Here is a 12,731-nt window from a genome sequence, read left to right on the forward strand (position 1 = left end):
GGCTCTGTGCTCAGCAGGGAGCCTGCTTCTCCCTCTCCCTCTGCTCCTCCCCTTGTTGTGCTCTCTCTCTTTCTCTCTCTCTCTGTCTCAAATAAATTAATAAATATAAATATTAAAAAAAGTAATCCCTATGCCCAACGTGGGGCTCAAACTCAAGACCCCAAGATCAGGAGTTGCACACTCTACTGACAGTTAGCCAGGTGCCTCTAGAGGTGCTATTTATTTATTCATTCATTCATTCATTTATCTATTTATCTATTTATTTATAGATTTTATTTATTTGACTAAGAGAGAGGGAGGAAGCACATGCAGGGGGAGTAACAGTGGGAAAGGGAAAAGCAGGCTCCCCACTGAGCAGTGGGCTTGATGCAGGGCTGGATCCCAGGACCTTGGGATCATGACCTGAGCCAAAGGCAGGTGCTCAATGGACTGAGCCACCCAGGTGCCCCAGAGGTGCTTATTTAAAACAAATTTAAGGGGCTCCTGGCTGGCTGGCTCAGTCAGTAGAGCATATGACTCCTAATCTCTGGATCATGAGTTCAAGCTCCCCATATGGCATGGAGCCTACTTAAAATTAAAATTAAAACAGGGCAGCCCCGGTGGTGCAGCGGTTTAGCACTGCCTGCAGCCCGGGGTGTGATCCTGGAGACCCGGGATCGAGTCCCACATCAGGCTTGTTGCGTGGAGCCTGCTTCTCCCTCTGCCTGTGTCTCTGCCTCTCTTTCTCTCTCTCTCTCTCTCTCTCTCTCTCTCTGTGTCTCTATGAATAAATAAATAAAAAATCTTAAGAAAATATTAAAACAAAACAAATTAAACTCACTTAGGTTCATCTGTTATGCTGTAAGTATGAATAAATGAGAAGTGTAACTTTCCATTTCCCATGATTTCCTGGCATAAGGATTCATACATGACATATACAATTCCTGATGTCCTTCAGGGCTAGACAATTTTGATCCTTACGTCAAGCCAGCCTTGAACTCAACAAAATGAACTCCTGGCAACTGAAACTATGAACTAACCTAATCTGCAAAGTATAAACAGCATAGCCAAGACTAGAGTTAGGGTGAACACAGAACCCAGGCCTGACTTCAGAGCCTGTGTCCCTACCTGTCTCCAGGAGGGGTTATCCATAGAAGGAGGTGAAGAAAGAAAACATGTAAGAAAGAAGACAGGAAAAATAATAAATGGTTCAACATAAATCTTTTAATACTAATAGACCTCCTTACTCATTAGAAAGGAACTAATGGAGCAAAGTAACCTAAGAAGTGATTACATAGGGATCACATTTGAACTTGGTAATTGATTGTATGCCAGCTATGGCCCTGAATGCTTTATATATTTATTAATTCTCATAACAACTCTTTGAGTTAGGTTCCTTTGTCCCTGTTTACAGATAAGAAAAACTATAGCTCAGAGAAATTATACATGTCTGAGATCATGTAGCTTGCAAGTAGCAAATCTGGGAATCAAAGCCATGCAGTCTGGCTTCAAAATTCATGTCCTTAGGAAGGGGCTGAGGGAGAGGGGGAAGTAGACTACCCACTGAGCAGGGACCCTGACACGAGGCTGGATGTTAGGACCCTGGGATCATGACCTGACCTGAAGGCAGACGCTTAACCAAGTGAGCCACCCAGGTGCCCCTGCTAAGGCCAAGTACTGGGCTAGATGCTGTGAAAATAATATGTGGCTCTAGACATGGAGGAGGACCATAAAATCTGAGGAACCTATCAGAAAGATTCTTCTCTGGATCTTCTAAAAGAATAAGGAAAAAGAAAAAAGAAAAAGAAAAACTTAAAAGAAGCCAAGGAAAAGGAAACTTCAGGCTTCAGAAGCAGGAGCATCAAGAAAGATGAATTGAACTGGTCACTGTGAAAGCAGAGTGGCAGACAGCACCTGGAACTGTGAACTGCACCAGACAGGCAGTGGATCAGGAGACAGTAGGAACATGAGGCCAAGCCAGCCAGATGAGACTGGGCCCCTTACAGGAGCACAGAATGAAGAAAAAAAAAAAAAAATCATGTCTTTAACCACTATGCAATACTGCCTCTATGTGTTTTTTTAGAGCGGAAAAAAAAATCTGTCCTGGCAACCTTTGTCTTCTTAAAACTCTAATTTAAAACGTTAATCAGCTTTACTCTTGGGAAAACATTTTCCTATAAACATCTGAAGGAAAAAAAATCTGTTCTCTAAATGAAAATAGTTTCACAATAAGAACCTTTGTAAAACCACAGACACCATCAGAACAAAATAAAAATGTAGTATAGATTAAACCATAATATCCATTCCACGTAAGTAAATGGTAAGCTTTCAGGAGACCACTATGACATTTCATTTGAGAAATGACTATTAATCTCGAAAGGTGATAAAATTTAGATTTCATCAGTTCAGTTTTGAAGAGAGGCCAATAATCAAACTCATGTGCAGAAGATACTGAAAAAAGGATAAAAATGAGGACCTACTCTTTTTGGTCATGGTCCACTAAACAAAACAAACAAACAAACAAACATATTCAGAATCAGCATCTGCTTGAATCTTCTCTATTACCAAGGGTTTCCAAGATGACAAAATTGCAAAGGTTGCAACTATTAGAACTTTAAAGAAAAAAATTTAAAAAATTAAAATTAGTCACACATACATTTGATAAGTCAATTACAAGGTGATTCTACAAGAATATTCATCTAGGATTGAATCACAGAGGATACACTTTGAGCAAGATAAATAGGGCAAATAAATGGGTCAGAGGTATCATTTTCAAGAATTCAAAGTCACTGTAGGAGAGTCATTGTATGTGTGTGTGTGTGCAAGATCTGTGTTAGTTTGGAGTCCAGAGAAAGAATTGTCAGAGATGAGATGAGAGTGTATCTGAATCAGGAGGGAAGAGCAATGCAGTAGAAGCGGAGGGGAAGCTCAGTGAAGCCTAAGGTCAAAGGAAACGACTTTGGCCTATACTAGAAAGAAAAGTTTGAGATGGCAATAAGGGAGGAATTGAGAAACCTGCCAAGCATACCTTCTGCCAAAATACAACTTAATCAACAAACTATCCCTCTGAGCATCTTCACTTAATATCACCTTAGAGAGGGTTTAGGCAAAAACAAAGGGACCTGCAGCTATGCCAAATAAATCTATTTTTAGCTACTGATGTTGGGCTCTGGAATCTATACTTCATATATCTTATTCATGCATATTTGGGTATTTTTGTTTCTAGTAAAAATTCCATTTGAAGAAAAACTTTGACCTTATTTCATCTAAGCTAAATGCCTGCTGCTGGTGATGGCAGCCAATCTAACCCGAGGCAACAAGTTGGCATTTGTTTGCTCTTGCTTGTGCTTTTCCCACATCTAAGTCTGACTTTTTGGTTATTTGAAGACAGCTGTCTTGTATTGTCTTACCCATACTTTTTTGCTTTTCCAAGTTAACCATAAGCAATTGCTTAACCCTTATCTCTTGTTTTTGTTCTGGTCTCTTTCTCTCTATTCCCTATCCCATTACCCTTCCATCTCTCAGTAGTTGGGTATGCTACCCAGAACCAGACACAATATGAATTGGATATTAGAAGTATATATTTTTAAAGCTTTTATTTATTCATGAGAGACAAAGAGAGAGAGGCAAAGACCCAGGCAGAGGGAGAAGCAGGCTCCACGCAGGGAGCCCAGTGTGGGACTCGATCCCAGGACTCTAGGATCACACCCTGGGCTGAAGCCAGGTGCTAAACTGCTGAGCACCCAGGTGTCTCTGGATATTAGAAGTATTAACTCCCTTGCTCTGAAACTGTATTTCTGTTGGTGAAGCCCAAGATCACACTGATTTTAGGGGTACAAATTTGAAAGCTAATCAATCAGCATTCTTCGTTTAGTTTATTGCCTGGTAGTAGCAATAGGTCAAATAGATATAACGTTATATAACTTAGTTCTTTGGGATTCTTGGAGGTCAAGTCCAGAGGGAGCAAAAAAAGAAAGGGTAGAGCTTTTTGTGACTCTTACAGTATTTACCAGCATTTGCTTTTTATTAAGATTCTGAGAACTGGGGCTCCTAGATGGCTCAGTCAGTTGAGCATCTCCCTTCAGCTCAGGTCATGGTCCTAGGATCCTGGGACTGAGCCCAGCATCCAGCCCCACATCAAGCTCCCTGCTCAGCAGGGGAGTCTGCTTCTCCCTCTCTGCTGCTCTCCCTGCTGGTGCTCTCTTTCTGTCAAAATAAATAAATAAAATCTTAAAAAAAAAAAAAAAAAAAAGATTGAGACCTGTAACTCATAGGCTGTGAGTTCCTTGAAGTAGACCACTCCTTCAATTTAATCTTATCCACACAATATCTAATAAGGGATATATTATTTTTGTTCACTGCAGAAGCATTTATCAAGTAATTACATTTAATATTCTACTTTAAAAAAGTATTCTCCTCCGGTTACAGAGCCCTTGGAATATCCTGTCTTTGTATGCCTGAGACCTTGGGCCACACCAGATAGTTTATCCTAACAATGAGACTTATGGTGAATGCCTATTTTTGTATACCTGGGGCCCTGGGACATGCTGTATCAATTTGATTACTGGGTAGGTGCTAGACTCTCAATGGCTGAGTCAATCATATAGACACTGCATAACTGATTCCCATTAAAAACCCTGGATACTCAGGGTCAGGTGAGCTTCCCTGTTTGGCAACAGTTTACACGTGTCACATATCATTGCTGAAAGAATTAAAGATATGAGGAAAAGACAACTGAAAGCTTGTACCTGGTTTCTCCTAGACTCTGCGGTATACAGCTTTTCCCTTTTCTGATTTTAATCTGTATCCTTTCACTGTAATAAACTATAAGCTTAAGTATAAGGAGCCCTTCTAGTGAAACACTAAACCTGAAAGTAGTCTTGGGGATCCGGGACACGGATAGGTTAACATGGGACAAGTAAGCAATTTGTGCAAGAAATGTTTAAGAGGCAATGAATTCCATAGTTGCTATTCTGTCCATTGTCAAATAACAGCATCTAGTAAAATCAGTGAAGATGTCCATAAAATATCTATTTGATGGCATTTTAACTTTAATTTGGATACCTGTTAAAGAATTTTGGTTATTTTTGTTTCAATCTACAATAAATATGAACATTTCAAAATAGGTTAAAATAAATTTTTATTAAAAATTTTTATTAAATGTTAGAAGAGATTTATACACAATTCACAAATTCTTTACAAAACAATTGCCAAACCTTATTCATTTGTAACTGTTTCTATGCAGAGTTGGAAATTTTATACTGAAATAGGGTCTATAAAAAATCTTTTTAGAAAGCATCACAATGCTAATTTTAGGCAAAATAACATTTAAAACTGAAATCTTTGCACGTGAGTAAACTCTCAAACACCCGTATTCTTTATCCCAGTGACAAAATAATGGGAAAACAGACATTAAGTTGACTTACTGAGGAATCAATGAATAAGTATTCTGTAAACTTGCAAATGTACTCAAGTTTCTTTATTACTTTCAGAAGCAGTGGCATTACAAGGTATTGACAAACTACGTGTTCAAATAAAATGAATGTTAATCAAATTAACATTCAAAGAATAAAAATAATGTTTCAAAGAGGCACCCCTTGTTGTAAGATATTTTAAAGAAGTCTTTAGTACAGTGAAGGCTTATGGTATAGGCCATAAACCCTGCAGGAGACAGCTCTTCACACAAAATGAGAATTCATCCCTTTTAGAAGTAAGTATCACCTCTGTAGTATTGCTGGTAAATGAAAGATGTAAGTTCAAAGTACAATGGCAACATACAAAAGTGGTCAATAGTTTTGGTCTTTGTCTGAGAGGTACACTCTGTAATTCAGCAAAGACTGGCTTTGAATCTTTAGTTCAAAAGCATACTTCTTTTCCAAAAGGATGACTGCCCAACTGATATGATTCCAGAGAGCAGAATCCTAACCACCAACCTGAAAGGGATATGGCTCAACAAAGAAGAAAATAGTAACCGATTTACGTCAAAGGTTAGGAAGCAAAATCAATGTCAAAGTATTTGAAATCACAAGGAATTTAAAAATTTAATGCTTTGAAAATTTCCCCCTGAGCTATTGATGCTTTTTATATAGTCTCTAGTAAAGCAGAAGCATTCCATCATTCCAAATTGTACTTATAAATGCTATGAATCTTGGTGCTGAAAATAGGTAAGTTATGCCTCAAACAGCACAAAGTGGTAGCAATTACATGTTTTGTGGAAATCTTTGGTGAAATGCAATCCTGCAGAAGCCTCCTTATTTTGTTTCCCTCCTCCAAATGCTGCTAGAATCTTCAAGTAATTTTCAAGGGAGAAACTACAAGACCATAATGAAGGACCAGCAGACCATCCTGAGAAGAAAAAAAAAAAGTGTTTTGTAACTATTTGAAAACCAGTTATGTGAACAATTAAGTCAGATAGGTTTTTCAAAGCCCAGCATTAATGGGAAATTCTTTGATTTAAAGAGAATAAAGAGTCCAAGATAAATAACCTTGCTTATTCATATTCACCCAATCACCAAACATTCTCTGTCAATGTGCCTTTTTAATGACTTTCAACAGGTACTTCTGAAACTCCATAACTAGCCAGGGTTGTTTATGGCTAAACAGTTCTCTGAAAAGAACTAAGAGAGGTACATCTCTCTTTCTGCACAGACTACTTAATAGACCACCTAAGTATTGGGCTTCCCTAAAGAAAGACTCAATTATCATAGAGTATCATGAATTCAGTAAGAAACGACACATTGATTTCCATATAAATGCAGCTTAATATTCTAAGAAAACGTTGCAACTCTTACCTGTTTAATGTATCATACAATTTAACTGTCTTAACAAGTGTTCACAACACAATTTAACCTTTCTTTTACTATTGTTTTAAGTAGGCTTCCACACCCAACATGGGGCTTGAACTCAAGATCCTGAGAGTGAGAGTCACATACTCTACTGACTAAGCCAGCCAGGCATCCCTTGAACTTTTCTTTGATACTCAGGCATCATTATGAACAGTGACTAAACTGTTCTATAACTCAGTAAGGTCTTCAGTTACTAGGTAACTTAACCGTATAGGAAATGACTTCAGACACTATGTTTCTGAATCTATTCATCTGCTTTTTTGGTTTCTGTCTCCCCTTTTAGTATCAGATCTTAATCCTTTGTGTTCTCACCAAGTCTATATACAGGTAACAATCCACCTTTTAATTTTATTTTTAAAAAGATTTTATTTATTTATTCACGAGAGACACACAAAGAGAGGCAGAGACATAGGGAGAGGGAGAAGATGTGAGATTCAATCCTAGGACTCCAGGATCACGCCCTGAGCTGAATGCTCAACCGTGGAGCCACTCAGCTGTCCCACAATCCACATTTTTAAGTGCTATTTTTAATTTACTGAGAACTAGAAAATTAGCTAAAAACTAAGAGTCATTGGGGAAGTGTGCCATGAGCAATGGGCTAATTTTGAGCAACACATAAGAGGGAATGGTGGCATGCATGTCTTGCAATCACATTCTATTACTCTCTCTCTTTCTTCTCTGTTAAGCTCTTGCATGGCTCTACTTCCTCATTTCTCATTCACTACACAACTCATTGCAATCTGGATTCTATTCCTGGCAATTCCAGCGAAAACTCACCAGAATTCTAGAAAGGGTTCACAAATTCAAATGCCCACAAGGGCCAGGAAAGTAACTAGATGAATATGTAAGTTAGGTATGTGAATCCGTAGGGAATGTTGAGACCACTGGGAAATGAGACACCAGATGTCTAGCTAAAGGAATTCAACTCAAAAATATTTAAAACACAGAATAAACCAAATAAAACATAATCTCATACCACATTTGGCCCATGGACCACCAGATTATTGACTAATTAGCCTAATCAAAGTAAATAAATTTGTATTACAACACAAATAGATTCTATTAACATTCTTACAAGGACACAAATTACATTTTATAAAATGTTAATTTTTTTGCATATGGTTATGTTTCAGAAATGAAAACATTTTGGGAAACAATATACATGCTGATATATATATATATTTTTTTTAAAGATTTATTTATTTATTTATGATAGACATAGAAAGAGAGAGAGAGGCAGAGACACAGGCAGAGGGAGAAGCAGGCTCCATGCAGGGAGCCCGATGTGGGACTCGATCCCGGGTCTCCAGAATCACACCCTGGGCCGAAGGCAGGCGCCAAACCGCTGAGCCACCCAGGGATCCCCCATGCTGAGATTTTTCTTTTTTTTAATATATATATATTTTTTGCTGAGATATTAAGCTGAAAGTGTTGCTTATAAAGTGTTTTAAGCTGAGTGAAGTAAGTCAGTTGGAGAAGGACAGACATATGTTCTCATTCATTTGGGGAATATAAATAATAGTGAAAGGGAATATAAGGGAAGGGAGAAGAAATGTGTGGGAAATATCAGAAAGGGAGACAGAACGTAAAGACTGCTAACTCTGGGAAATGAACTAGGGGTGGTAGAAGGGGAGAAGGGCGGGGGGGTGGGAGTGAATGGATGACGGGCACTGGGGGTTATTCCGTATGTTGGTAAATTGAACCCAATAAAAAATAAATTAAAAAAAAACTGTTTTAAGACTTCAAAACAAGTTTATGTATACATTCATGTATAAAATAACATTTATGAAATAATTATATCTAAATGTCCATTATATTTACATTCTATATACATAGATACAAATGTTATTTATATTTTATTTTTTAAAAGATTTTATTTATCATTTATTCATGAGAGACAGAGAGAAAGCGAGAGAGAAAGAGGGAGAGAGGGAGAGGCAGAGACACAGGCAGAGGGAGAAGCAGGCTCCATGCAGGGAGCCCGACGTAGGACTCGATCCTGGGTCTCCAGGATCAGGCCCTGGGCTGAAGGAGGCGCTAAACCGCTGAGCCACTGGGGCTGCGTTATTTATATTTTATATTTAGATGTTTCTATCCCTGGTCTTCTTAAACTATCCAACCAGAATGGGTCTTCTAAAACCTAAGTCCAAAAAATAAATAAATAAATAAGTAAGTAAGTAAATAAAACCTAAGTCAAGGGGACGCCTGGGTAGTTCAGTGGTTGAGCGTCTGCCTTCGGCTCAGGGGGTGATTCTGGAGTCTCATGACCGAGTCCCACATTGGGCTCCCTGCATGGAGCCTGCTTCTCCCTCTACCTGTGTCTCTGCTTCTCTGTCTGTGTCTCTCTCATGAGTAAATAAATAATATCATAACTAACTAAGTCAGGGCACCCTGGGTGGCTCGGTCTGTTAAGTGTCTGCCTTTGGCTCAGGTGGTGATCCTGGGGTCCTGGGATCAAGTCCCACATTGGGTTCCCTGCTCAGTGGGGAGTCTACTTCTCCCTCTATCCCTCCCCCTGCTTGTGATCTCTTTCTCTCTTTCTTGTGCTCTTGTCTCTCTCAAATAAAAAAATAAAAATAAATAAAAACAATAAAATAAAATAATTTTAAAAAGGGACGCCTGGGTGGTTCAGTCAATTAAGTGTCTGCCTTTGGCTCAGGTCATGATCCTGGAGCCCCAGGATTGAGCCCTGCCTGCATCAGGCTCCCTGCTCAGCAAAGAGTCTACTTCTCCCTCTTCCTCTGCTCATACTCTCTCTTGCTATCTTTCTCAAATATGTAAATAAAATATTTTTTTAATTATTAAAAAAATAAATAAAACATAAGTTAGAGTAGGTCACTTCTGTCCTCGGGTTAAATCTCTCCAATCAATCATTTCCTATCTTACTCAATTAAAATCCGAAGTCCATACTATGGCCTATAAAATCATACATGGTTTTATTCCAACTGCCCAGATCTCAGTTCCTACCATTCTCTCCCTCAAGTCCCATATCCTAGCTTTCCCACTGAGGAGGTATTAACATTCATTTAGCTAAGAGGTCCCAAGACTCCGTGAAACTTATATTGTTTGTCACTGAGGCCTTTAACTTTAAATGTACCATTAGATTATTTAAGTTTAGGGACTTGCTCATCTTTGAATCTCACTCACTACATGTCTAGAATAGTGCTCTGTAAATATTTTTTGAAGTAATATTTTCTACCTACTTCAATGACTTTGGGATTTTACTACTAGTTTCTTATATTTCTAATCAAGCAAGCTTAATTTTAACTAAAGGGTCATCTGGGTGGCTCAGTCAGTTAGGCATCTGCCTTTGGTTTGGGTCATGGTCCAGAGGTCCTGGGATCAAGCTTGGCATCAGGCTCCCTGCTCAGTGGGGAGTCTGCTTCTCCCTCTCCCTCTGCCCTTTCCCCTTGCTTATGTGTGCACTCTCTCTCTCAATGTAAATAACATCTTTAGATACCCTCACATGGGGATCATGATCGAGCCAAAAGCAGATGGTTAACTGATTGGGCCACCCAAGCACTCCAAAAGGCTGAACTTTAAGTTCAATTTTTTTCTACAGTTGAATCTTGCATCTACCACTATACAGCCAAGTGACACTGGACAAGTTACTTAACCTCTGCATGTCAGTTTTCTAAACTATAAGATCCACTAATGGATGTTAGAATAGAGGGCAACGTTTAAGGAGAAACAGGCTATCTGCATAGTTTCAAGGTATCTCCCAAAATATTATTAATTATAAAGAAAAAGACCTATCAGTAGTAAATATCTTCTGATGATACTTTGAGAAGGGCATTATCACTTGTATGGCATTCTTGCTAAAAATGCTCAATCTAGTAATCAGAAAACATCTGACAAACCCAAATGAGGGACGGTTTATAAAATAACTGACCAATACTCTTTAAAAGTATCAAAGTCATGAAAACAAGGAAGGACTGAAAAACTGGGAGAAGACAAGGAGACACGACAAATAGGATGTGTAAGGTAGGACAGAGAAAGAATAGTGGGAAAACTAGCAAAACTCATTGTCTGCAGTTTCATTAATAGTATTGCAACAATGTTAATTTCTTAAGTTTTGGTGAATGTACCATGGTCATGCAAGGTGTTAATATTAAAGGCAAGGTGTTAATATTAAAGGATACTGAATGGTATCTACATAAGAACTTTTAGTACTACTTTTGTAATTTTTCTCTAAGCCTTAAGTTATCTCAAAATAATATTTTATTTTTTTTAAAGATTTTATTTATTTATTCATGAGACAGAGAGAGGCAGAGACATAGGAAGAGGGAGGAGAAGCAGGCTCCATGCAGAGAGCCTGATGTGGGACTCAACCCCAGGACCCTGGATTCATGACCCGAGCCAAAGGCAGATGCTCAAACGCTGAGCCACCCAGGTGTCCTTAGTGTATTGTGGTCTGTGTGAATACCTTGTATAACAGATGTTCTGAGTAACAATTCAACATCGGAACCTATTTTTATTAGCTCTTCTATTTTCTTGGGAGAAGTTTCACTTTTATTACTTTTGAATTCTTCATTTATCTTTATTCTGGCTGCTTCTAATGCTCTGGTATCATTTTTAAAAACCTGGGGATCCCTGGGTGGCGCAGCGGTTTGGCACCTGCCTTTGACCCAGGGCGCGATCCTGGAGACCTGGGATCGAATCCCACATCGGGCTCCTGATGCATGGAGCCTGCTTCTCCCTCTGCCTGTGTCTCTGCTCTCTCTCTCTTTCTCTGTGTGACTATCATAAAATAAATAAAAAATTTAAAAAAATAAAAAAAATTAAAAAAAATTAAAAAAATAAAATAAAAACCTGTTGTCTGGTCCTGTGTAATGTTTTAAAGAGCTGTAAAACCTTGGCCGCCTGACCCATGGCTCTCCTCACCGTGGCGGCCACCTCTCTCAAAATAGTATTTTAAAACAGAAAATAGGAGAGGCGTCTGGGTGGTTCAGCTGCTTGAGTGTCTGGTCCTTGGTTTCTGCTTGGGTCATGGGATCGAGCCATGTCAGGCTCCAGGCTCAGCAGGGAGTCTGCTTCTCTCTCTCTCCCTCTGCCCCTTGCCCTTCACTTGCACATGCTCATACTCTCTCTCTAAAATACAAATAAATCTTAAAAAAATAAAAAGAAAAAAAGGAGGTAACAATTATTATCTCTTAAGGTTGTTGTGAGGCTTAAACAAGATAACACATGTTTTGGGGCACTTGGCTGGCTCAGTCAGTGGAGCATATGACTCTTGATCTCGGGGTGGTCAGTTTGAGCCCCACATTGGACCTAGAAATTACTTAAGATCTTAAAAAAAAAAAAAAAAAAAAGAGGTTAACACATATCCTTTTGCATGTTTAGCAGTATTAAGGGCTCAAGAAATGTTTATTAGTAATATTGTCTTTTTCTGAGCTCCAAGCAATTCCACATGATATATGTGTTACTCCTCAATTAGCCTGGCAGGCTGATCAAGGGATTTCCCTTTTTCTTTACACTTTCCAACCCAAATATCTTCAAGACTTTTTTCCCAAGTTCTTCTTCTTTTAAAAAACAAAAAAAACCCCAAAAAACCCAAAAACATTTAGTTATTCATTTGAGACACAGAGAGAGAGGAAAAGACACAGGAAGAGGGAGAAGCAGGCTCCCCACAGGAGCCCGATATGGGACTCGAACCCGGATCTTGGGATCATGACCTGAGCCTAAGGCAGCCGCCCAACTGCTGAGCCACCCAGACATTCCCCCCCAAGTCCTAACACCATTGCATTCATCACTAAGCTGGCTATATTGCAAAAATAATTACATTTCATGTATCTTTGTGTTCTTTTTGGAAATAAAGAAAACTGTTGCTCAAGGAAAAGCCAGTTACATTTTCAAAGAAACAGTAAGTGACTAAGTCCTCTTTCCTCCTTGTAAATCACACACAAA

At 38.8% G+C, this 12,731-nt stretch overlaps 2 protein-coding genes across 4 annotated transcripts in view; both read right to left on the minus strand.

Moving 5' to 3' along the window:
* Positions 1–5,116: 5,116 nt before the first annotated feature.
* PCGF6 (polycomb group ring finger 6) overlaps positions 5,117–12,731 on the minus strand; it is a 35,475-nt gene continuing 27,860 nt past the window's right edge. For all 3 annotated transcript variants that reach the window (XM_038578683.1, XM_038578684.1, XM_038578681.1), the window contains one exon: positions 5,117–6,324. In XM_038578683.1, coding sequence (XP_038434611.1) covers positions 6,268–6,324 — 57 coding nt within the window. In that variant the 3' untranslated portion in view covers positions 5,117–6,267. The remainder of the gene's footprint in view (positions 6,325–12,731) is intronic.
* On the minus strand, positions 11,183–11,744 carry LOC119877695 (complex III assembly factor LYRM7-like). The gene is made up of 2 exons (XM_038578685.1): positions 11,637–11,744; positions 11,183–11,407 (listed from the first exon to the last, which is right to left on the minus strand). The coding sequence occupies exons 1-2, from the start codon at positions 11,694–11,696 to the stop codon at positions 11,198–11,200; spliced, it is 270 nt and encodes an 89-aa protein (XP_038434613.1). The 5' UTR covers positions 11,697–11,744; the 3' UTR covers positions 11,183–11,197.

This window comes from Canis lupus, chromosome 28 (genome assembly GCF_011100685.1).
Source record: "Canis lupus familiaris isolate Mischka breed German Shepherd chromosome 28, alternate assembly UU_Cfam_GSD_1.0, whole genome shotgun sequence".
Classification (NCBI taxonomy): Eukaryota; Metazoa; Chordata; class Mammalia; order Carnivora; family Canidae; genus Canis; species Canis lupus.